This window comes from Tetrahymena thermophila (assembly GCF_000189635.1).
Source record: "Tetrahymena thermophila SB210 genomic scaffold scf_8254697, whole genome shotgun sequence".
NCBI lineage: Eukaryota > Ciliophora > Oligohymenophorea > Hymenostomatida > Tetrahymenidae > Tetrahymena > Tetrahymena thermophila.
Window position 1 is genome coordinate 465,191 of NW_002476463.1, and position 26,343 is coordinate 491,533.

The 26,343-nt window shown below is 21.3% G+C and overlaps 7 protein-coding genes across 7 annotated transcripts; 4 read left to right on the forward strand and 3 right to left on the reverse strand. All coding sequences in view use genetic code 6, as the record gives it.

Annotated features, from left to right (window-relative positions):
• Nucleotides 1-1,224: 1,224 nt before the first annotated feature.
• TTHERM_00088060 (phytochelatin synthase) lies at nt 1,225-3,842 on the forward strand (the record flags this gene model as incomplete). The annotated part of the gene is made up of 4 exons (XM_001012755.1): nt 1,225-1,342; nt 1,472-1,634; nt 1,714-2,006; nt 3,076-3,842. The coding sequence occupies 4 exons, from the start codon at nt 1,225-1,227 to the stop codon at nt 3,840-3,842; spliced, it is 1,341 nt and encodes a 446-aa protein (XP_001012755.1).
• Nucleotides 3,843-4,929: 1,087 nt separating this feature from the next.
• TTHERM_000088049 (transmembrane protein, putative) lies at nt 4,930-6,312 on the reverse strand (the record flags this gene model as incomplete). The annotated part of the gene is made up of 1 exon (XM_012796750.1): nt 4,930-6,312. One exon carries the CDS (start codon nt 6,310-6,312, stop codon nt 4,930-4,932), a length of 1,383 nt encoding a protein of 460 aa, XP_012652204.1.
• A 1,168-nt stretch (nt 6,313-7,480) lies between these two features.
• Nucleotides 7,481-9,771, reverse strand: TTHERM_00088050 (methylcrotonyl-CoA carboxylase beta chain, putative; the record flags this gene model as incomplete). The annotated part of the gene is made up of 6 exons (XM_001012754.3): nt 7,481-7,744; nt 7,806-8,057; nt 8,127-8,423; nt 8,480-8,620; nt 8,675-8,788; nt 9,112-9,771. 6 exons carry the CDS (start codon nt 9,769-9,771, stop codon nt 7,481-7,483), a joined length of 1,728 nt encoding a protein of 575 aa, XP_001012754.1.
• Nucleotides 9,772-11,750: 1,979 nt separating this feature from the next.
• TTHERM_00088040 (EF hand protein) lies at nt 11,751-14,249 on the forward strand (the record flags this gene model as incomplete). The annotated part of the gene is made up of 4 exons (XM_001012753.2): nt 11,751-12,012; nt 12,075-12,401; nt 12,454-12,647; nt 13,716-14,249. The coding sequence occupies 4 exons, from the start codon at nt 11,751-11,753 to the stop codon at nt 14,247-14,249; spliced, it is 1,317 nt and encodes a 438-aa protein (XP_001012753.2).
• Nucleotides 14,250-14,748: 499 nt separating this feature from the next.
• Nucleotides 14,749-17,288, forward strand: TTHERM_00088030 (alveolin 2; the record flags this gene model as incomplete). The annotated part of the gene is made up of 8 exons (XM_001012752.2): nt 14,749-15,710; nt 15,771-15,816; nt 15,916-16,020; nt 16,076-16,162; nt 16,214-16,422; nt 16,484-16,543; nt 16,596-16,682; nt 16,733-17,288. 8 exons carry the CDS (start codon nt 14,749-14,751, stop codon nt 17,286-17,288), a joined length of 2,112 nt encoding a protein of 703 aa, XP_001012752.2.
• A 3,101-nt stretch (nt 17,289-20,389) lies between these two features.
• TTHERM_00088020 (AMP-binding enzyme family protein) lies at nt 20,390-22,491 on the forward strand (the record flags this gene model as incomplete). Its single annotated transcript, XM_001012751.2, has 3 exons — nt 20,390-21,957; nt 22,033-22,268; nt 22,325-22,491. The coding sequence occupies 3 exons, from the start codon at nt 20,390-20,392 to the stop codon at nt 22,489-22,491; spliced, it is 1,971 nt and encodes a 656-aa protein (XP_001012751.2).
• Nucleotides 22,492-23,328: 837 nt separating this feature from the next.
• TTHERM_00088010 (AAA family ATPase) lies at nt 23,329-25,816 on the reverse strand (the record flags this gene model as incomplete). The annotated part of the gene is made up of 6 exons (XM_001012750.3): nt 23,329-23,598; nt 23,677-23,805; nt 23,859-23,984; nt 24,085-24,312; nt 24,360-24,518; nt 24,569-25,816. The coding sequence occupies 6 exons, from the start codon at nt 25,814-25,816 to the stop codon at nt 23,329-23,331; spliced, it is 2,160 nt and encodes a 719-aa protein (XP_001012750.2).
• Nucleotides 25,817-26,343: the final 527 nt, after the last annotated feature.

Consider the following 26,343-nt stretch of genomic DNA (forward strand, 5'->3'; position numbering starts at 1 on the left):
TATTATAAATCGTTAAATTATAAATAATTATACATTATGTTAAAAATCCTTTTAATTTAAAAAATATAAAACTATTAAATAAATAAAAAATCTTTATAAAATAAGGCATTAATTAACAAAATTTGCACTCAATAAACATTAAATTAAAAAATGTTTGTATTTTTTAATTAGAATTTCAAAAAATATTTTTGAAAAGATTAATCTTAATTAAATTTTATCGTTATTTAAACATTTCTAATAGCAAGTACATTGATCAATAGTTATGTTTCGAGTTTTTTGAATTTAAGCTAAGCGTTTTATATCAGCGATTATTTATAAAAATCTATCATGATAAAGCATATATAAGCTATTAATTAATTTATTTAGATTATAGTAAAAGTTATAAATTTATTAAAAATTCAAATGTTAAATTTTTTACTATTAAACATTTATTTCAAAAAATATTAAAAATTTTATTATTATTCTAAATTGATTTTTATTTTAAACTTTTTTATGTTAACACAATATAAAACTAAAAAGTTTATATTTAATTCTTTATTTATGATAATTTTTTATAAATATTTTCATTCTTAATATCTATCAAAAAATATTTTATTTAGTTACCGTAGTTTCTCATATATTAAGGACATATTCAGATAAAAACTTTTGATCAAATTTAGTCCATAAAATTAATTCAATTTTTTTTACAATTTATTGAAAAATATCCTTAATATATGAGAAATTACGGTATTTAATATCTTTTTGTTTTTAGACATACTAAGTAAAATAGGAAAACGTGTATTTAATATTATTGAATTTCGTTTTAGAGTTTTTTTGCTATTTTTATTTTAAGTAAATAAAAATTTTCTGAATAAAAATAAATTAGAATTTGTTCAATTATAAAAAAAATTATCATATGTGCTTCTAATTAAAAATAAAGAACATAAATCTAATATTTGGGTTATAGACAATATATATTTTAATGTATACACTCTTATTCTTAGCTTATAAATAAATACTATCACTATACAAATAAAAGAAAATTAACACATTTAATAATTTATTAATTTTAAGTATCTATCTTAACTCTTTTGAAATTAATATTGGTCCAATCATTTTATAATTTAATATTAGCTCAAAGATCTTAAATTACTAATTCAGTTTGTAAATTTATAAAGTTAGTTTTTAATCAAGTAGATTCATTCATTCTTAAACAAGTTTATAGCAAGCAAATAAAGTTTCAAAATGTCTCGTTCACTATTCAAGAAAATGTTCTATTAATTTTCAGCAGTAGAACAATAAGTTTAAACAGTTTATAAGCGTCCTCTACCAAAAATATTGATTAATTTTTCGAGTGAATAAGGTAATATATGGAAACATGTTTTACAATTTTAATATATTAAGCAATAAATATGATGATTAAAAAAGAATATAAAATATGGGCGATGCTATTTAATTTACAAAAAGAAAATATTTATTTTATAAATATAAGGTAAAAAACTATTTAAAGAAGCACTTGAAGAGGGTAATATGGAATGTTATTTTCCTTTAAGTGAATAATTTATGACTTAGCTTGAACCTTCAACATGTGGTTCTACTACATTAGCGATGGTACTTAATACGTTAAATTTAGACCCAAAAAAGCGCTGGAAAGGGTAAAAAATTAAATAATAATTAATGTTATTTCTAAGTTTAAGTTTTTTATAATAAAATAACTTTCTTTATATAAAATAGAATATGGAGATGGTATAGCGAAGAAACTTTAGAGGGGATGAAACCAGAATATATTAAATAGGGAATTGATTTAGAAAATTTTTCTCACATAACAAAGCATAATAACGCATCTATTTAAACATTTTATTATCCACATGAACATTAAAGTTAATCTTCAAAATATGACTGTGAATATCACTGCTCTAAAGATAAAATAAAATCAGCTTCTTATTCAACTTTTGTTATTTGCCTCACTGCTTGTTGTCGTCGCACTGGACTATATATGGTCTTAAACTAATCAAGAAAAGCTCTTAGTAAAAATTTATTTTGTTTATTTATTTAAGCATTACAAAAATATAATGATTATGCTATGTACCTCTTTATTTCATAGTTAAATAATAGCTTTAGTATTTTTAGGTAGTACAATGCATATCAGATATTTCCATATTAGATATTAATTAGATGATAGAATACTTTAAATGCGTTAATATATCTTTTCTGGAATAATCCTAACAACTATTTATTCAAACATAACAAATATTTGAATTTATATTTAACAAAATAAATTAAAAATCAATTATCAGAAAACATTTTTAATTAACAATAGCATTTAAATGTTAAAATTAAAGTTTGATAAATTGAAATATTAATTTAACAAAATTAGAATATCAAATATTAAGAGAAAATTAACACAATTTTGTTTAAGGAAATAAAAATAAACGATTATAAAATAAGAAATTAATTTTTTTAATCCAGCCAGAAAATTATCATAAAAAGTTAATGCATTTAAAAATATTTTTTTAAATTTCTTCAAAATTGACAAACTAATAATAAAATTTTATTTAAAAATAAAACACAATGATTAATTTTATTCAACATAATTTTAAATAAGAGAATAAAAATAAATCATAAAAAATAAGATATTCATCATTCTTTTTTTAATTAAATAAATAAACTTAATAGATTTTTTAATATTTAAGCAATATATAAGAAAAGGAAGTTATGTTTTCAAATAAAATTTAAAAATAAAACTCTATACCTTATGTGAAGTCTAGGATAGAATTATTTAATTAAATAAATAAATAGAAATATTTGATAAAAATAATAATGAAATGAATAGTTATCGAAAAAATAGAAAGAAATTAAAGTAATTTGGAAATGACCATAATGAAAAAAAAAAATTTTAAATGACTCAATAAAATAAAATAGATTTGTAAAGCCTTCTTTTAAAATATTTTATTTTAAGGAATAAATTAATAGAAATGAATACTTTTAAAGCTAAAAAATATATGAAAAATACTTTTTAAAAATGAAACTCTAGTTTATTTTTTAATATTGTTTCATATAAAACTAATAAATTTATTTATCATTTTAATAAAAAAGGTTAAACAGGAGAGGGACATTTTTAGCCTGTCGGTGGATTAAATATGGCTCATTAAAAAGCTTTGATGTTTGATGTAGCAAGATTTAAATATCCTCCTTATTGGTGCAACTTAGATCTTTTATATGAGTCACTTAAAAGTTTAGACAATGTAACTAAAAGACCTAGAGGATTTGCTTTAATATCAAGGGATTTAGAAAATTTTAGCAAGATTTGCAGCATTAGTCCTGACTAAGTGTCTAAAAAGAAACTTTAAATAAAGCTGCAAAGTGAGAATTTTATGAGTAATTACAAAGATATAGATTATAAATATGATTTAATAGATTTCTACTAAAGTTTTTTAAAAGAGATGGGATTTGATTTTTCTGTTTTATTGGTTTATAATATGTATGAAGTTATGAATTACTTTGAAAAGTAAGGAGAATAAGCAGATTATTTGTTTTAGGCTTTTTCTAAAAATTAAATTTACAAAATTAGTGAAAAAATAATTTGCAAGTTATTAGAGGAAAAGAGTGAAGTAGGAATTTTGATAACAGAATTTTGTGGAAATTATGCTCCATTGATCGCTAGTTTAGTTCTTTTATCGATTCCTGAAAGTTAATATATGAAAATTAATAAAAATTTATACAAAAACGATATCAAAAAATTAATTGATGAATATAAAGATTTAGACCATAAAGAAAATTTAGACAACGAATTAGAAATTGAAATTAGGAAATATATGAAATAAATTGTTGTGTCCTTTAAAAATAATCTTTTTTAAAGTTGAATGAATGAATGTCCATAAATATGATCCATTATTCCATCCACTTTTAATAGCTCAATCAGAAAATTTAAACACTTTATTTAAAAAATAATACAACAAATATAAAATAAAATAAAACTAATTTTTTAATTAATATTTAAATAATACAATTAAATTAAAAACTCTTTTGATATTTTATAGTTTAAAATATTTATTTGCTTGCTTCTTGTTTATAACTTATTATGTTATAGATTATTAAAATTATTTAAATTTTTAAATAAATTAAAAAAAGTATAATTAAACAATTTTATTTATATTATTTTGTAAAAAATTTCTCATCAAAAATACAAAATAATAAGCATAATACCTATTATTTTTATTTTTAATCCTTCTTCTTGTTTCCATATTTTTCATTATTTAAAAATTATCTAAATAAATAAATAAAAGGTTTGAAAAATTCTACAATTTAACAAAATTAAGATAACAAAAATTATAGTTTTTGTTTGCTGTCTTGTCTTTGATATTTAATTTTTATGGCTAAATATTCAAACTGAACACAATCTATATAATGGTTATATTCAAATCTAATTTGACTCCTAATGGTAAATAACCTCTAATACATGTACAATATTGTAAATCCAAGATGATGATCCAGCTGATTATACTTGTTAACTTTAAGGAAGCAGTTTTATTGTTTCTACTTTCACATATTTTATTTAATGCAATTAGATTAAAATAATTATTTTAAAATTTAAATAGATTTTATCAAATAGTTGTAAAAAAATCAAATCTTTAAAGTTTTAAAAAATTATATTATTTTAATAGTTAAATTAGTTATTAAAACTGAACTACTAATAGAATTTATTACGTAAAACTATCAAAGATCTTCAAATTGTATTTGATTGTTATTGTTTTTTTTTTCTATCTTGATTTTAAAAATACAAAAAAATTAAAATTAAATTCTTAAATTTTCTCCAAATATTTATGGTAATTAGCATCTTTTTTTATTTTTAAATATAATTTATAATTAATTTAATACAATAAAAAAATTATTTATGAATTTTTAATAAAAATCAACTGAGAACAATTGATATTTAAAACAAATAAATATTCAAACATCGTACAAATCATAAAAAATTTAATAAGGAGAGAAATTTAAACTTGGTTGTATATTTTTAAAAAATGCTATATACTTGTATAACTCTAAAAATATAGGTTTCCCATATAATCTGATTTAATTCTAAGCAATAAATTATGGTAAAATATCATAGTTTAATATTAAAATAATCTTTAATCTGTCTACTTCTAGAAAGCTAATTGAAAACCACAGTCCTTTAATTTTGTAATTAAACATTTTGCAGTTTCTGATTAATTTAAAAGTAAACTCTAAAAAGCTATCTATTTTGCTACCCATAGATATATAGATTAATTTTTATTACTTATTTACTAAGAAATAATTTTTCACTCTTTTGAATATAACTTATGTACATATAATATTAGATTTACTTTAATTGTATATTATATCGAATAGTCTATGTAAATCTTAACTCTACACATCTCTAAATTATAATTATATCATTTTTTACCTATTATTAATTTAAAGATAATCATTTGCTATTTAGATGTCATTTAAACCCTTAATTTTCAATTTATCCTAAATAAATGTGAGATATTATGGTCCATACTTTAAATTTTATGCAAAATTTACTAAGACTTTTGTAAAATAGGGTATTAGCACCACAAAATATACGTTTAAACTTATAAGCGAAGTGCTAAATTTAAATATATTCAACCATAAGAATGAAAAAATCAACTAAAAGACTTGAGTAATTTATAAAATATTTTTCATCTCTGCTTCTTTTTCATAGTCATTTAAGCTACTATCTTTATAAAAAGATAATGATATCCCAAAGTTTTACAAATAAGAATAGAAAAGAATATTTTTTAAACTAGGTATTTCAGCTCTTCTATTTCCAAAAGCTAATATGAATTGATTTACACTCTGAGGTAGAAAACTAGGTAAAATAGCTAGAAAAAGTAAATGAATAATATTATATTTAAAAAATGTTCTATCTTTGTGTAACTCTAAATAATAAGCCAATTATAAATGTGATACTAAATATCTTATAACTTAATATCGAGTTGAAGATAGTGTATAATCGTTTTCTAATATAAAAATGAATACTAAAGAAGTCAGCATAATTGTAAAAAAATACGTCCACTCAAATATAGATATGTAGTAACATTAAAGATGTAAAGCAAAGCTTTGAGCATAATAAATATAACATTTTTTTTCATATTGATAAGGATAATAATATGTTATCCCATTTATTTTTATATGAATTATGTTAAAGTATTAAATGAAAAAATAACTCCATTCATAGTTTTATATTCTAGTTGCAGCAAGAAAAAGCAAGATAAATTCCAAAATTATAATCGCAAGCAAAGTGATAAAGCAATATTAGTAATACAATTAAAAAAAACTAGTTATCATAGCTATTTTTTAAAGTATATTTAAAATATAAAAATAAAACAAAATTCGCTTTTCCATATCTTTTCTTTCTTTATTTTCTTTATTTAATATTAATTTATTTTATAAATTTGAAACACAAAATATGATATAAAAATAGAAAAAATTGAATATTAAAAAATATTAATTAAATTTTGATGTGGTTATCAAATTCATTTCAAATTAATTCTGTAAATCAAAAATAATTATGTTTATTGTCATTTTTCATACAATAAATCCATTTAATTAACATCCTTAAATAAATTTCTATTTTATCAACATGATTTTCAATATTTTGGATAGGTGCTATAGATGATAAATTATTTTTCAAAAGTATATTTTATAAGCAAAATATATGATGTAAAACCATTTTGGTTTACACATAAATTAATATACATTTCTTTTTAATATATTCTGTCTGAATTTATTGTTTTTGAATGTCAAAATAGATAAATATAATACTCTTTTAACATTTTTTGTATGAATGAATAAATCTATTTTAAATTTAAAATGAAAGGTTAGAATAAATAATTTCTCAGATCAGATCTCAAATAAGAAATAAACAAAATTAATAATCTAAAATATTTTAAAAGGTCTTCTTAAATTAAATTCTTATTGATGTGAGACAAAAGAATTTTATTCCTATGCAAGTTATTGAATAACACAAAATATTTTTTTGGAAGAATATGCCAATTATTGAGTTAAATTTATTAAGTAAATAATAATTTTTTTTAAAAATTACATTTTTAATTAAATTAGACAGCTAATTTATTTTAATTACATTCTAAAGACAACAAATTTAGAATTTAGATGGTTGAATCTATTTGTTAGTAAAGTTTTAAGTAAACTTAAACCTAATAAATCACGAGTTTATTCAAGAAGAATATAAAATTTTAAATAAATATTATGTAGAAATGTAAGATTTTAAATTAAATTTATAAAACAAATTTTCTATAATAAAAGTGAGAGTTTGATTTTTAAAAAAAATAATTTAAAGATTAGGAGAAGTAAGCATACACTAAAATGCAAACTAAAAATATATCTATAACTATATAAATTAGAGGTTTACTCCTTATTTATAAAGAGAAAATATTATCTTTCGTTAAATTAATAGTTTTGTTTAAATTAAGGCTTGATAGCTAATTTATTTTAATCACATTCTAAAGACACCAAATTTAGATGGTTAAATCTATTTGTTAGCTAAAGTTGTAAGTAAACTTAAACCTAATAACTCACGAGTTTATTCAGGAAGAATAACACCATCATCCCATAATCTGGAACTGCTATGATAAATACTAGCTTGTTTTTCATAAGCTTGAACGAATTTTTATCTCATTGCTTCTAATTCTTCATGATTTAAATCTTTTTTTTATGCTTTAGCTTTAGCCTTTTCTATTTCTAACATTACACCTGCAGCCTTTGTAAATAAAATAAAACACATTTAAAAAAAAAAAACATTCCTTTAAATAAAATTTTACCTATTCACCACCCATAACTGAAATTTTAGAAATGGGCCAAGAGAATAAATAATTAGGAGAGTAAGCACGTCCACACATACCATAATTACCAGCACCGAAGGATCCACCAAACAATAAACTTAATTTAGGAACCTAGGAAGTTGAGACAGCATTAACCATCTTTGCACCGTGTTTAGCAATACCTTCACTTTCATACTTGCTACCAACCATGAAACCAGTAATATTTTACAAGAAGATTAAAGGGATGTTTCTCTATTTATTTTTGATTAATTTAAAAAATAATTAAGCAACTCAGTGATAATTCTATAATTTATTATATACCTATGAACATAATTCGATGAAGTGAGCACCCTTCAAAGCACTTTCTGAGAATAAGACACCATTATTAGCAACAATACCAACTTCTTAGTTGTATAATTTAGCAAAACCAGTAACTAAAGTAGAACCGTATTCTTTTTTGAATTCCTAGAATTTGGAACCATCAACAATTCTAGCAATAACGTGTCTAGAATCAACACTCTTTTTCAAATCAGGACTTAAAATAGCATTTAATTCAACTGGATCGTAAAGAGGAGCTTCAACATTGCTTAAGTCAAAATTAAATTCTGGGGTTTTAAGCTATTAACAATAATATAAATTTAATTTAATATTTTTAGTAACTAATGATTGATTACATTCTTAACAATAGAACGACCAATTCTTAAGGCTTCGAGTTCATCGTGAGCATAATGATCAGTCAAACCAGATACCTTGCAGTGGACATCAGCACCACCCAAATCTTCAGCAGAAACAATTTCACCAGTTGCAGCTTTAACCTAAAATGAGTATTTAAATAAGTAAATTAATTAAATTTGAGTAAATATTCTTACAAGAGGAGGACCACCTAAGAAAACAGTACCGTTACCCTTTACAATGACGTTTTCATCAGACATAGCTGGAACGTAAGCACCACCTGCAGTACATGAACCCAAAACGAGAGCAATCTAGTTATTTAAATTAAATATATTTTAATTTATTATAAATATTTTAATTAAAAATCATATTATTTATTAATAAGTTATTTTTGCAACTTTTTAAAAGTAGAGTTTTGCTTTTAAAAGAATATTCTTTGCTAATTTCTAAAATACAAATGATTCTTATTCAACTTCTAATCTAAAAGATATTTATTTATTTATTAATTTATTATCTATTATTTTATGTATTTATTTCAGTTTTAACAAACTTTATTGAAAATTCATTTTTTTTCATTAAATAATTGATTTTTTTACAATTATTAAGTTTAATGCTATTTCAAAATAAAATTTACTTGAGGAATTCCTTTAGCAGAAAGATTTGCTTGGTTGTAAAAGATTCTACCAAAGTGATTTTTATCAGGGAAGACGTCGTCTTATCTAGGAAGATTAGCACCACCACTGTCAACTAAATAGACGCAAGGAAGGTTGTTTTATTCAGCAATTTCCTATGCTCTAAGATGCTTTTTGACAGTGATAGGGTAATAAGAACCACCTTTAACTGTAGGGTCGTTGGCAACGATTACGCAAAACTTGTTGTGAATCAAACCTACACCAGTTACTACACCACCAGATGGAACTTCTTCCTTTCCATATAGCTCATAGCCAGCCAATTGAGAGAGCTCCAAAAATGGGCTGCCAGGGTCAAGAAGTTTAGCGATTCTTTCACGGACTGGCAATTTCTTTCTTTCCTTGAGCTTATCGTGGGCAGTTTTAGGACCACCTTCAAGGATTTTATTGATGACTGCTTAAAATTCAGAATTAATCTTCTTAGATGATTCCATATTTGATTTGTAAATGTCACTATCCTTATCTAATTCCATGTTAAGAACAGGGAAATCATAGAAAGATTGCAAGTTAGAAGAAGCAGCTTACTAGCTTGAAGAAAAGGGAGCGCTGATTCCCTTAATCGTGCTTTAGAAAACACTTCTTGCTTTGGCTAATTTAGAAAGCATTTATTTGAATTACTTTTATAATGATATATAATTATTACTTAATTGATTGAAAAAAGTTTTTATCTTTTTCTTTTTGGTTACCTAACAATTTAATAGCTGATTTTTTATGATTATGGCTAATTAACATGCGTAATAAATATCTCAGAAATTTTATTTAATTATATTACTTAACTAATTAATTGTCCTTTTGATTCACTTACACGATTTTGTTGTCCTTATTTTTATTTAATTTGTTAATTAACTAAATAATTAATTTACCTACTAATCTTCTCTCTCCTTAATTTATTTAAGTTTATATATATTATTGTTCATTCATTCATTTATTCACTCTCTCCTCATTTCAAATTCTATTTATCTATGAAATTTCTTGATTGTATGAAAACATATATACTTAACCTTTTTGACTATAAGAATAGCTGTGTATCTAACTATCTATCTCAATTTTTATTTACTTAATTTAGACATTTTATTTTAATCAATTAATTTTTATCAATGACATATTTTCTTATTAAAATTAAGATATACTTGATATAATTTTCATTCCTTATTTGTTTCACGAAATTTCCTATTTTTGATCTTTTATTCAAATCAAATATCTTATACCCCTATATTTACAATATCAAATCTAACTAATTCTGTTCGTTAGTATCTATTTATTTAAATAAATATAAATTTACTATTCTAAAATTTATTTTAAATTCAAATAAATCTCTTTCAACAGTTTCTAATTTTTTTATCATTAAAAATTCAAATGTTATTTTTGATCAAGTTATGATTATTCTTACCGAAAGGAGTTTTTCTCATTTTATAATAAATTAAGTAAAATATAAACTGATTTACTATCATAGTTCTTTTTAAAGTAGTATTTTTTGGTATATTTTATCAAATTATGAATATTGATGTCTTTTTTTTAGAAATTTTAGAATAAATGATTTAGAATCATAATCAAATAATTTTTCGTATTTTTGACAAATGCAATTCAAAGAATATATAAATAGAATTTACTAATTGTGTAATATAATTAATAATCTTCCACCTATCTAAGACTAGTATATTAATAGATTCTCCTTATTTCACTATCATTAATAGAATAAATTTATAAAAAAATAAATCAAATTTAATATTTAAAATAATTAGTTTGTTTTCTAAATTTGTTGAAATAAAAATTAATTAAACTACTAAATTAATATTTTAAAAATACATTTTTTTTGAATTGGATTCAGACAGGTTATGCTGATTGGATATTATCATATGAATTTTAATATAATAAACAAAAATAAATCTAAATTAATTAATCTTAAAATATAATTTTAAAATTATTATTGTTTTTCATTCAATTTTTAATTCTAAAAATTTTCATCATGTAAAATAATTTATAATTTTTTTACAATAAAATACCATTCTTAAATTAAAAAGTATTTAAAATCAATAAATAAAATTATTTTTAAAAAAATCAAAATTTTCTAAAATAATTTAACTTTTTTTACCTCCTAATAAACACTCAGTTCAAAATATCCACTTAACTGGGTTATTAAATTAAATGAACAAAATATTGCGCCAATTTAAAATCATTCTAATAATGCATTTTGCTATTTAAAAATATGAAACAATTAAAGATAAAAGCAACTTAAAAAATAGTAAATGTAATACTTTAATCTTAAATAAAAACTTAAAAAATTATTCATAAATAAAAGTGAGTTTAAATTAAATCTTTAAAAATGAAACTATTTTTTTAATTTATATAAAATAATATCTTTTTTTAAACTTTTCATTTTCAAGATTTTTTGATTCATTCCTTCTATCTTTAATGATTTTTTTAGAGAAACTCAGAAACAAAATTTAAAAAAAATATTAAACAACTCATTACTTTTAAAGTAATTTAATTAATCTGTAAATTTAAATATTAATCATTAAAAATAACAATTATTCTAATTTTTAATACCAATTAATTTAGTTTTAGTTAAAGTAAGCAAAAAAATATGTAGAATTTTGGATAAAACAACTATGATGATTAAAATATAATGGCAGCTAACTCGATGAAAAAAAAGGGAACCGAAGCTTAGTCAATTAATATTGTTCCTGGTTACAAAAATTTTGTTTTAGATGAAAATAATGCAGCATATGATTCGATAGCAGATATGTTTACAAAAGAAGAAATTGAATAAGCATTTAAAATTATAGATTATAGAAATACTGGTCAAATTACTTCCGAGTAGCTGACATTTTTCCTTGAATCTATTGGTTTAGAATTTTATTTTTATAAACATGTGTAAAATTAATATATAATAAAAATCTTATAATAGGTGAATAAGCTAAGCCAGAGGAAATAGAAGAAATGATTAAAATGTGTGATTAAGAAGGATTCGGATATGTTACTAAAGAAGAATTTATTAAGTTAGCAAGTGGATAAAGTTTAGCTCCTATAGGGTAAGCATTTCCCCCAACAGAAGAAATGCTTAAAAAGAAAGAACTCATAGAAAACCTAAATTTAGAAGAGTATTAAAACCAAAAAAATAAGATGATGAGCATGAATATGCAGAATGCATAAGGAAATAAAGCAAAAAAGAATAACTAATAAAGTACATTAAATTTCACTCAGATAAACGATTAAACAACTCTCGGATAATCAAGTAATATAAAATATTTTATTCTTTTAAATTAAATTGTACTAAAATTTAAAAGAAATAGATACAACAAAATAAGTCATAAAAAATGTAAATGCTGACATTGAATAAAATTAGAAATTAAAAACTTCTAATTTGAACGCAACATCAAACCTTGCTCTTAATACAACATCCGCACTAAATAAAACTAGTGCATAATCTAATACTTCATATTCCTTATAGCTCTAACCTAAAAAAGATCTTTAAAATAAGGTATTTTTAAATATGTTCTTTTATTAACAAATTCTACTTTTGACAAAAGCTTAAATAAATTAATTTTTACATTTAGTTGAAAATATATTTTTTAATCAATTATTTTGTGAAAAAAGCCAATATAAATAGCTTAAAAATTTTTTGAAAAAATGATAAAGTAATTCAAAAACTAAATAACTAACTAAATTTGTTAATTAATTGCTTTAATATCAAAAATTAACTTAAATTCTATTATTATAAAATCTTCATAATTTTACTTACCATCGATGAATCAACAATATCATTTGTTAAAGAATTTAAAAGTGCTTATGAATGTTTATAAAAAATGTGTTACCTTTTAAATAATAGAGTAATCTTTAGAAAATTTAAACTATTAGAATAAATCTATTAAAAATATTTAGTAAGAATTAAATACTAAGTTGATAAAAATTAATTTAATATTATACATTTGAGTAGTAGCATTTTAGTTTTGTTATTGAGTAGTTTGAAATTTAGAACATTAACTTAATTCAATCATTAGAAATGTTCATAATTTTACTTACAATCAATCACATCATTTATTCAGTTTAAAACAAATTTATGAATATTTATAAAAAATTTGTTACTTTTTAAATAATAGAGCAATCTTTAGAAAATTTAAACTTATAAAATAAATCCATTAAAAATATTTAGCAATACTCACTCAAATATAAAAACAGTTTATAAGAAATAATTTAATAATATAAAATTGGACTATTATTTTTTTAGTTTTGTTATTGAATGCCAAATAAATAAGTAATAATAATAGTAATAATTTGTTATTAAAAAGGATGCCTTAAAAATAGCATCAACAGCATAAAGTTTTTTATGATAAAATATTAATTTTTCCAAATAAAAATAGTTGATAGCCATTACTATTTAGAAAAATTTATTAAAAAAATTATATTTATTAGTGGTCTTTTTTATTCTAATAAATTTTTTTAAATGCATGTTAATAAATATTTTTGAATTTAAACCTTAGCAATCAATCAATAAATATGAAAAATTAAATAAATAAATTTATTTTTTTAATTAAATTTAAAAATGAAGCTAAAAGTATTTACAAAGTGGTAGAAAGATAATAAAATCAATCCTGAAAGATTACTGCAGTATACAAAACTTATTAATGAAATATAAAAAAATTACCCAGATGAAGAGGAAATTGAAGAAGAGTTCATCAAAGAATACAGAGAATTCTTAAAATTCCTAGGTCTACAGGATTCTCCATAAAATCAAGAAATATTTAAATTAGCTCAAACCATTATTCCTGATGCTAATCCTCAAAAAATAAATATTTATCTCTTTTTATTTGTTTTAATTACTAGCTAAGATATCAACTCTAGTGGTAAATATGGTTTAGCGTTCCAGATGATTGGAAAAGAAATCATAACTTTTGAAGATCTAATATTAATTGAAAAAAGACTAACATTGCAAGAAAATGTATCAGAAGATAAAATAAGAACTAAATTCGTAAATCATAAAAATAAAAAAGAATATAAATCTAAAACCTATGGTACTGAGGAAATGGATAGACAGTTTTTCTTAGACTTAGTTACTAGCTATCCAACATGCTTTTAAGTTTGAATTAAATTTAACAACTCATTTATTTTTATAGTTTTAAAAATTATCTATTTTAAATTAAAATATTTACTCATTGTTTGTTTATAATAGATTATTTGCGTCCTTTATTTCGTTTTAAAAGATTTTTTAACAGATTCTAAGATTTTTTCAGTATTCAAATAAAATTTATATGATTTAATAAATAAATTTTGAAATATAGGTCAGTCAATTTATTTATCTATTTATTTATTTGCATGTTTGTTTGTTTATATTTCATTTGAAAGTTATTTAATAAAAATAAGTAGTTATTAATTAATAACAATAATACAACTTTTACAAATTTAAAACCAATTAAAAAGATACACATTTAGTATTTTGTTGTAAAAAACGACATTTTAAATATAAAGTTTTAACCTTAATATACTTCGGAATTAAATTTCATAAGAGTTTATTAGAAAATAGAAATTATTTTATAGCAAATTTGATTTTATTTGGCTGATTAGGTTCAAAAATAATAAGAAAAATGAGTATATAATCAAGCAATTTTGGGTCTTTAAACAAAAACACACTTGATTTGTAATTTAGGGAATATGGAAATATTGATGATGTTTTGAAATATCAGAAATCTCGAATAATATAGAGTAGTGACATAGAGTAATAATAAGGAAGTGGAAGTAATAATGCATTAATTTTAAGTTGCCCTATTAGCCATGAATGTGATAGCTTAAATAATAGAATAATTATTCCAAATGCGCAGACTATTCTGCAAGAAACTATTCAAACAGACACAGCAAATTTACTTGGATCTTTAGAAGCTGGTAATATACCCTAAAAGAGTGGATTGTAGAAGAACTAAAGTGAATTTTTAGAATAAAAACTTAATTCTATGAAACAGAAACACAAATAATTGTAACAATAACTTTCAGAAGTATCTAAGATAGATTCAGTATCTAACAAGAAAAAAAATGTTGTACATTCTCAATCAACATAAGGATTTTTCAAAGGAGGAGTGAGCACTTCAAATTTAGATATGTTCAATTTTGGTAGCTTAAAAAATCAAATAAAATAAATGGATGTGATTTCAAATATTTTATCTAGTATCTAGTTAAAGCCAAATAATAATCAATAGAAAGACATTGAAGTTATAATAGAAAAGAATGATTTATATAGAATTTTGAAAATATTAATTGACTAATTGGTTTCTTACATTGAGAAGCTAAACTAAGTAGTATCTGAAAGAGATATCATTGATATTTAGAGATAAAATGCAGAAAAATTAAATAATGAGCTCAAAGAAACAATAAGAATTCTTGAAGAAGAGCTCAAGATTTATAAGAATTAAAGCACAGAAACTAAGATAGAGCTTGAAAAGCAAAAAGCTCTCTACGATATCTTAGAAAAAAAATACTTAGATCTTCTCAAAAGAAAATAAGAAGTTAAAATTATCAACAAAGAAACAGTCAAAGAAATTGTAATTGAAAAACCGTAAAATAAATAATAAATACTCTTTTTTATAAATTTAATTTAATTTTATTGTTAAACTAGAATCGAAATACTAAAAGAAATCAACAATGTTAGAATTGTTAAGCAGGTAAAATGTTCAATTGTTTTATTTATTTTGTTACTTAATAATTAATATTTACTAGTTAATTTTTATAATTTTATTTATATTATATAAAAATTAATGAAGAAAAAAGAAGTAAGAAAAATAATTAGACCCTAAGCTGAGGTAAAGCATACAATAGAGAAGAAATTGCATATACTAGAAAGAGAAAAGATCGTCCCTTAAATACAAGTAGGCAATTTTATTCCTACAAAAATAATAATAATTTATCTATTTAATTATTAAGGTGATAGAAAAAGTAAAAGAGATTCCTAAGATAGAGTTTGTGGATAAAGAAAAAGTTATAGAAAAACCATTCTTTGTTGAAAAATTAGTAGATTTATTTGATATAAAATATTAAAAAAATATCATTAATAAATAATAGGTTGATAGATTTGTTGAAGTACCTAGATTTATCCCTAAAGAAGTATTAGTAGACAGACCAGTATATGTAGATAGACCTGTAAATCAATTCATAAATAATAATCGTATATAATAAAAAATCAAATAAAAAAGGTTGAAAAAATAGTTAAAGTGCCTCAAATAGTAGAAAAAGAAAAATTAGTCGAGAGACCAGTATTTATTGAAAAACCAGTAAAATTAAATTTAAATTCTGATCTAAATAAATAAAAATCAATATTTTATTTTATTAAAGGTTGACAGATTTATAGAAAAGGAAACTTTTATTGATAGACCAGTCTATATTTAAGAACCTGTATTTTTTATTTTTATTTAATTGATATAATATTTATTTAAAATGTTTAAAGCCAGTACATATAGAAAAAGTTATAGAAGTTCCTAAGATTATAGAAAAGCAAAAAATAATTGATAGACCTATTTACATCAATTAACCAGTAATTCTTAAATTTTAAATTAAAATTTAAAATAATTTTTATTGAAATAGCGTATAGAAAGAGTTATTGAAAAACCTGTATTCATAAATAAATATGAGCCAATAAATTCTTAGTTAGTTAATTCATATTCTACTCCAACTATTTCAACATAATTTAACTCACCTGCTGCTAATTATTAGAGATTTATACCTGAGTAAATTAGTAGACAAAATAACTTTTTGTCACCTTTTAATTCTATACAGTAAACATTTTCTTAAGATTTAACTTCACCTTCATACATTAAATAGTATGTTTGAAAAATATTTATTTGTAATTGTTAAATAGTATAGTTTAATAAAAATTAGTCTATTCTTAAAATTTCAAATTAGTTTATACTTAATTATTTCCTAATCTTTTACATTTTAAAAAATTAATTTATTTTGTAAAATTAAAAATTATTAAAAATGTATTTTTGTTTTTTAATAAACTATTTTATAGCCCTTGATAAATTTATTATTATCAGATAAATTTATTTAATAAAAATAATTTATGATATTATTTATTGTAAGTAAGCAAAAAATTGATATATTGATCTTTTATAATTAATATGTTAATTTTTTATTTTGATGAAACTAATTATTATTTATGTTTCATATTCTAAAATATGTGTGTGTTTATTTTATTTCTTTTGAAAAAAATAAAAATAAATCTTGTAAAGAAAGAGGATTTGCTAGATCTTATCAAATATTTATATTTAGATAGTTATTACAATATATTTTATAACATTTTCAATAAATTGTTGTAGATTAACTGCTATTATTATTATCATCATCCTTTTTACTTTTAACTAAATTTTCATTTTCGTTTCGCTTAACATTTGTTTATCAAATTCTAAAAAAAATAATCATTTATCTATCTGTTCACCATTCTCTTATTAATTAATATGTTGATGTACAAAAAAAAAATTATTTCGTTATTAACTAGATTATCTAAATGCTACATATTTTTCTACTATCAAATATTTTTCCTTTTAACTAAAATTTTTAATTAGTTTGAAACTTGATTATTTGAGATGAATTTAGTAAATAATATATAAAAATACAAGTAAAATATTAGAATATTTAAAAAAAAAATTTTTTTAAAGTATTTATTTGAATTATGCAAAATATTTTTATATAAAAAAGCATTTGAGTTTTGGTTAATTAAAGGTTTTTTCCTTAGAAAAATACTAATAATAACTAAATTTATAGAAGTACTTTGATGTTTTTGTTTGCATACTGTTAATCCAAAAGTTAACAGATGAAAAAGAATGAGCTTTAAATTATACACAATCAAATCATTAGTGAATCGATTAGAATTACATAACACACGAAATGGATACATAACATATTTTGATTGATATTAATAATAACCAAATTTTCTTCTATTTGCTATTATTTGAATTAATAATATAAAATTATTTTTATACTTCAGTTATTTGATTTTCTAAATCCTAAATAATTGGATTGTAGTTATATTTTACATTTATGATATTTATATTTGCAAAAAGTTTTTTGATAGCGAAGTAGAAAATGTTTATGTATATTTTTTGTTTCGTTTATTCTGATATAAATTTAACTTATGATTCAAGATTATTTTAGAAATTCAGTTAAGCTTTTATTTTCTAATTTCTAGAAAATTAGTAACAAAACCAAAATCTTGCCTTGGAAAAAACTTTTTTTAATTAAATTTCTAAATGTTTTTTGAAAGAATAAAAAACCTTAAATAAATTTTTTTTTTATCTATTTTTAATTGCAGTGAATTCAATTTACAGACTTTAAAATAATTATAAATAAAAATCTAAAATGAATTATTTTAGAAAGGTTAGAATAAATACTGTGAAAATATAATTAAATTGAGACATTATTAATTAATTAATTAATCATACTATTTTTATTTTAAGTTATGGTATTAGGGATGTAAGCAATATCGTTAGTATTAATAGTGGATAATATTAAGCATCTCTTTTACTATAATTAGAACGTTTATAATCTTTTATTTACTCTAATAGTCATTTATAAATTGTGGTTAAAAATCACATGAAATAAAAGAAATTAAGAAAAAGTTTTTTTATGGTTTAAATGCTATTATTTTATAAATTAAAATTATTAAGTTAATCAATTAATTTGCTTGTAAAATAATATTTAAGAATTTTAGATAACTAAATAAAATATATCTATATATTTTATCAACAAATTAAAAAATATTTATGTATTATTTTTATTTCATTTACTCTAATTTTAATTTAACGCATGATTCGAGATTATTTTAGTTATTATGTCAAGCTTTATATTTTCTAATTTTTGCAAATTAATAATTTAAAAAACCAAAAGGTTTATAGGACAAATTTTTTTTAATTAAATTTTTTAATCTTTTTTGAAAGAATAAGAAACCATAAATAAAATTTTCTTTTTATTAATTTTTATTATGACAGTGATTTCACTTTATTTAATTTTGAGACCTTAAAATAATAGTAAATAAAAGTCTGTAATGAATTTTTTTAGAAAGTTTAGAATAAATACTTTGAAGTATTGGAAACATATTTAAATAGAGACATTATTTGATCATACTATTTTTATTTTAACTTACTTTATTAAGGATATGAGCAAGGTCATTAATATCGAGAGCATATAATATTAAGCACCTCTTTTACTAAAATTAGAATTTTTATAATCATTTATTTTTTCTAATAGTTATTTTAATTTATAAATTGTGGTTAAAAATAACATGAAAGAAAATAAATCTTGAAAAAGTTTTTTTATGGTTTAAATGCTATTATTTTAAGCATTAAAAAATAAGAATTACTTTTTTTTAACTTAAAACTCAATTTATTAGCTATAAAAGAGCATCTAAGAGTTTTTTGATAACCAAATAGAAAATATTTAAACATTTTATGCATTTGTTTTTTTTCATTTATTCTGATATTAATTTAACCTATTATTCAATATTATTTTATAAATTCAGTCTAGCTTTATTTATATTTTCTAATTTTTTGCAAAGCAATAACTCACAAAACCAAAATCCTACTTTTAAAGGAACTTTTTTTAATTAAAATTTTTTAATCTTTTTGAAAAAATAAAAAGCCAAATAAATAAAAATTTTATGGCAATAATTTAACTTAATTTAATTTAGAGACTATAATTAATAATGATAATAATATTAAAAAAAAAATCATTTTTTATGATTTTTTTTAGTAAGCTTAGAATAAATACTATTAAGAATGTTAAAATATATTTAAATAGAAATAATTAATTAATTGCTCATAGTATTTTTATTTTAACTTATAGTATTAGTGATGCAAGCAAGATCATTAACATAATATTAAGCATCTCTTTTACTAAAATTAGAACTTTTATACTCTTTTTAAGTCATTATAATTTATAATTATGGTTAAAATAACATGAAAAAATAAAATCATGAAAAAGTTAATTTATGATCTAATATGTTAAAAATTAAAAAATTAAGGTTTACTTTTTTTTAACTTAAAACTCAATAATTGGCTTTAAAAAAGCATTTAAGAAATCTATAATTCTTATATATAATTATCTAAAAGAAATTAATAATAAAAATCATAAAAAATGAGTATATTTAAATTTGATTTATTTTCATCTCCTTTCTTTTTTAATATTGGAAACTCAAATCAAAAAAAAGGGAGCAAATTTGGAGTCCTTTTATCACTCGCTATTATAATGACTATCCTATTTTACTTCGTCTATTTGTCTAAATAGTACTTCTATAATGAGATTGCTCCTAAATTTAGATAACAAAGTTTCATTAGTGAATAAGTAGACATACCTCTTCAAGAAGAATTATTCGCATTTAGATATGAATATAACACAAATCAAAATATTGAAGATTTAGAAGCTTAAAATAATAAGACTTACATAATGAACTATGCTTTATTAAACTATCAAAATGGTTCGCATACAAATTTAACAAGACTCTAAATAGTTAAATGTTCTCATCCAGATCTCTAAGGATATAATTGCATTGACTATTCAAATCTCTAAAATAGTACTATCTCTTTCAACTAAAAGTAAAACATCCTCTCTCAGGTTATTTTATTAGTTTATGGCTGTTACTAAAAAAGCAGTTTTAAATAGGATGTCCCAAGTAATTGTGCAAATCAGTCAGATGTATTAAATATTATCAATGGCTCAAGAGCAGGACTTAGATTAAAATTCTTAACTTCTTAATTCAACACCACTACATAGAAAGAGTAAACAAGCTTTAAGAATTAATTTATTTTTTTTAGAGGAGGTTTACTAAATATAAATACAGTCAGTGTATAGAGTCAAGTTACAACAGTAAGTAAAGGACTTTTGGTCCAGACAGAAAATGTTTTTTCTTCGCCAATTTCTTATGGATTTTAAAGTTAATCATTTGATAGTAGTAGTAGCTTGTAGTAATCACCATATTGTGAGGTTGCTATATAGCCAGATGAAATTGTTTACAGTATTTAAATTAATTATCCAATTTTCCCTGAAGTTTTAGCTCTTGTTAATAGCACATTTGCTTTGCTAATGACATTAGGATTTTTTGCTAGAATGGTATCTTAGAGATTTATCAAGTAAAATTTCTTAATGTTGTTTTTTTAGAATATGTACCAAGATTCTCTAGAATAATTACTTATTTAGAACAAATTACTTGAAGAAAACTAAGTAGTCTTCTTAGAAAAAAAAATGAAAGAATATGAAGTTGCAGAAGAAAATGTAGGATCTAAATCAATCAACTTTGAGGAATAATAACGATCAGTTATGGATAAATCAAAACAAAATAACTAATTAAATACTCTTTACTCATCTAAACCTTTATAAACAGAAGATATTTACTTTTAAACATAAAATGACGAAATTAAAGAAGAAAAATATGATATTTATAAATCCATACCTAGCCACTCACCAACATAACTTGAGAATGTGATTGGTAAAGGCTTAAACTCTATCTCATAAATGTAAAAGAACTTATCAGAGATTTCTTAAACTGTTTTGAAAGATGTTTCAAAAATTAATAATCGTAGGAGGACACTTTCTTATAGAGACAAAGCTTCAAATAAAATCGAATTAACTATTGGAATTAAAGAAAAAATAAAGCAAAATAATGAAAATTCTAAATTACCTGAGTTAAAAGATTACAATCTTTCTTCAAGCCAAGCACAGCAGTATTTGAAAACAGAAGATTTTTATTCAAAAAAACTGAGACTAACTACAGATAACTAAATTATGCTAAAAGCGTAAAAAATTTTCTTAGAAGATAAGTAATCATTTAATAAATTTGACATATATATTTTACTAAATATTTATTTTAACCAAAAAATAATTTATTTAATTAGATCTTGGAATACCGCTAAAACTGACAAAATCTCTAAATAACTTGGAAAGCAAACTAAAAAAGCGATAGAAGAACAATTAAATAAAAATTTAGATATTTTAGAATTGTATAAAGATATAATATTTTTAAAAAAAGCGGCTTTGATTCTGTTAAGTAAAGAACAACTTGCAGCATTAAAGCTTATAGGCTGCTCTACTTTCTATTTGAATAATATAAGCAATAAAGAAGATAAAAATTGTAATATCTTATTTTTATAAAATAGTTGATTTTAATTTAATATTTTATTAAAAAAGCTTCTAAAGAAAACAAGATAAGCTATTTTGAAAAGCAGCTTGATATTTTGTCTTAAGAGAGTCTCCAATCAAAATATATTTAAAAATTCCTAACTAAGTGCTAGAAAAGTGAAAATTTAGAGGATGTAGATTATAGAATTATTTCTTCTATACTTAGATCAAATTGAAATTAAAATTTTACGCTTTTATTACTGATTAATTTTTTATTTTTATTTGTGATTTTGAAAATTATTACATTAATTAAAATTTTTTTTTTTATTGTTTGTTTATCTTTTTAATTTTAAACTTTGATTAATAATAAATTTTATTATTTCCCTATTTAATTACTCTAATGCTCTACTTATTTTTACCAGTCATATAGGCAATTAGTATTTTTAGAGCTTAAACTAAATATTATTACAAAATCAAGGTTTATTAGAACAATTATCAATTATAATTTATATTATATTATATATATATAAACCGAATTGTTTTTTTAATCTGATTTCATTTGAAAAATTTAAAATATAATTTTTTTTGAAAATAGAATTTTAATTTATTTGGTTAGAGAATATCAATAGGGTTGAAATTAAAACCTGCCTATCTACCTATTTTTGCCTTCAAAGAATTTTATTTGGAAGGTTGCATTTCACACTATTTGCTAATTAGCATAGCTTGCTATTGCTTATCGAAATCAAGTTTAGTAAGCTAAACTGCAAAAAATTTTACAAGCAATAAAGAGGCAAGCCTAGTTTCTGTTCATACTCTTTTACCCTCTTATATATTTGGATTATGTTTTATTTTATTTTAAGTTAATATAAGATATTCCCAATAACATTTTATATTAAAAAAATAGTTTTTAAATAAATAAGTAAAAAATAAAAATGAGTAATAAAAATAATTATTATATAAAAAATATTTAAAATATTTTCTAAGCTATACATTTTTAAAAAATATATAGGACAGTTTATTATAGTTAACATTTAATTTTATTTCACTTGAAATAAAAATTTTATCATGCACTTTCAGGAATCTATTTCTTCCATATTTATTTCAAAACTACCAAATTAGTTATTCCAATCAAAATATCCAGCTAAATCTTTTGAAGTTACTGTAGCTTTAACTTATTTTAGTGACTTTACAAAATCTGATTTATTGATAGGACGAATATCACTAGACTATATGTTTGTTATATCAGTACATTGACGGATAGGTATTAAAGCTGCCTCCTTACAAAGGTTTGTCATATCAGCTCCAGAAAAACCTTTTGTAGCTTGAACAACTTCTAAAATATCCTATTTATTATAAATTTTTAAAATTAAAAATGAATAATTTATCTTCTTAGTATTTCTTATATGCAATTAATTTTTTACTTGGTCGCTCATATCAAAAGCGTTTCCTTTTGCTGATTCTCTTTCAATTACTCTTCTTATCAATTACTCTCTTGCTACCATATTAGGTAGAGGAATATATAATTTCTTAACAAATCTTCTTCTAACAGCCTATTAATAAAATAAATTAGATTATGAAATCCAAAATTTTGAAAATTAATCACATCATCAAGTTCTTATGGCCTATTTGTTGCTCCTATAAGTAACAATCTTACTTCTTCTCTTGAAGTAGCACCTTCCATTTAAACTAAAAACTCTGTCTTAATTCTTCTACTTGCCTCATTTTCATTCTAAAAATTTTAAATTTGTAAATAATTTTTTGTTTTATCTTAAATTTTAGCAATTAGGCTAAAATAAATTTATATTTAATTTTATTATTATTTATTTTACTTCTTATCTTGCACATAAAAGTGAGTCTATTTCATCAATAAAAATAACACTTGGTTATCTCATTTCTGCTAGCTTGAAGAGAATTTTTACCATTTTCTCACCTTCACCAATATATTTACTTGTTAGAGAAGATGCTGATATAGAAAAAAATGTAGAGCCAGATTGATTAGCAATAGCCTTGCCAATCATAGTCTTACCTGTTCCAGGTGGTCCAAACAAGAGAAGACCCTATAATTAAATATTAAATTAACTATTAAATTTAAAATGTTTTTTACTTTAGGAGGAGCTCTAATACCAGTAAAGATTTATGGGTTCAACATAGGCCAAACTATAGTTTCCTTGACAGATTCCTTAGCTGAACTTAAACCAGCTATATCTTCCCACTTAACATTAGCAGCATTTTCTACAATTTCGTTTTCAATTAAATCTATTAACTTTATGAAAAAAATTTTTAATAACTAAAATCTGTTTTAATAAATTTTACTTTTTAATCCATTCCTTTGAGCTGCTCACACTATTCATTTTTTTTCCCTCCGGTATTTGAACCAGGTGCTCCTGGAGGTTTGAATTTTCTGCTTAGTCCTGTCTTTTTATATTCGTCTTCTGTACCACCTCCATTTAAGGCAGCAGCTTAATTAGATGAAGAATTATTATTTAAATTGAGGTTTTTCCCTATAGTATGGTAATGGACAAGATTAACAACATCATCAACTCCCTAGTTACTTCCATATTTTGTATATCCGTATTTAGGTTTATTATCATTCACACCTTCAAACTCTAGCTATCCATTATTTCTACCATATTTTCCAGTTTCTTTATTATAGAATCCTTCTTCTTTTTATCTCTTTAACATATTATTTTAATATCTTTATTCTGATGCTGTTTTAAAACCTCCAGCTTACTATTACTCATCTTATTCTTCTTCAATTTACTCCCTTCCTTTATTATATCTATTGTTATTTTGATACCTATTTCTACCATACCCAAAATTATTTGTATTTTAATTTTAATAGCTGTTGTAGCCATTGTTATACTATTATTTATATCCATTTGTTTTTTATGGTTGTTCATCTTAATTTTAACTGCTTTGAGATCTATAAAACCCATTGTTATTATTTTGTTAAGTAGGACCAAAATTATTATTATTATTTTTATTATTATCAATACTATTATTAGGATTGTTCTAAAAACTATTTATATTCCCATATCCTTAATTAGAGTTGGATGAGATTTAATTATTATTGCTATTCAATAAACTACTTATTGCAGGCTTTTAATTTGATGTTTGTCTTTCTGGAAGTCTTGCTTGAGTATTTAACTGTACTGTTTTTCTAGGTTGAGGAAATCTTGTATCTTTTTCATATTCTATAAATTACTCAAACTTTTCTTTAGATATTTTTGGCATTATATTAAACTTTTTATTAGCCTTGCTTGGTTTGTATAACTGATGATCTCTCATTCGTTCAGCTTCTTAAATAAAATCTTCTAAACATAGTGAGTTGTCTTTCTCTTAATACTTTTAAAGTAGAAAAGCGAAAGAAAAAGCATGTTTATATACATCTTCTTTATCTTCTTTTTGAAGAGAGTTTGAATTTTAAGAATACAATTAATGAGTCTCATTCATCTTATTTTTAAAGCTGGATAAAATACTCTTAAGGGTTTCCTTCTACATTGGAATTAAATTATCTTATTACAATCCCCCATCCCCAGCATCTTTATAAGTAGAAAGCATTTTTTTCCGAAATAAAGACGGAGTTACTTCTTTCTTTTTAATTTAAGGTGTTTAATTATGAATGATTTTTTTTTAGATTGAAAATCTAATTCAAATTAAAAATATAAATTATTAGTTTAATTAATTCTGGCGCAGTGGATTTAGCTTAATTATAATAATTTTTTGCGCCAAATATAATCAACTATAAAATGACTGATAAATTTAAATTAAAACAACAAAATGTATTAAGAATAAATAAATAAAAATTATTTTTTCATTTATTTTTTTAATTGAAACATAAAAATTTTAATTTTCAATACAAGTATTTTTTTTAATTTAAAAGTAATTTGATAGAAATAAAAATTAGCATTTTATCATTTATTTAAAAGGTTTTTTTAACATTAATTGAAATTATTTTTAATATTTTAATTATTAATGTTAGGTATTTAAGAAAATAAATAAACTAAAGGTGATTTTATTTATTTAGATTGATCTTTTTAAATAAAATTATTTAATTATTTCATATAAACTAGATTTTAAAATATCTC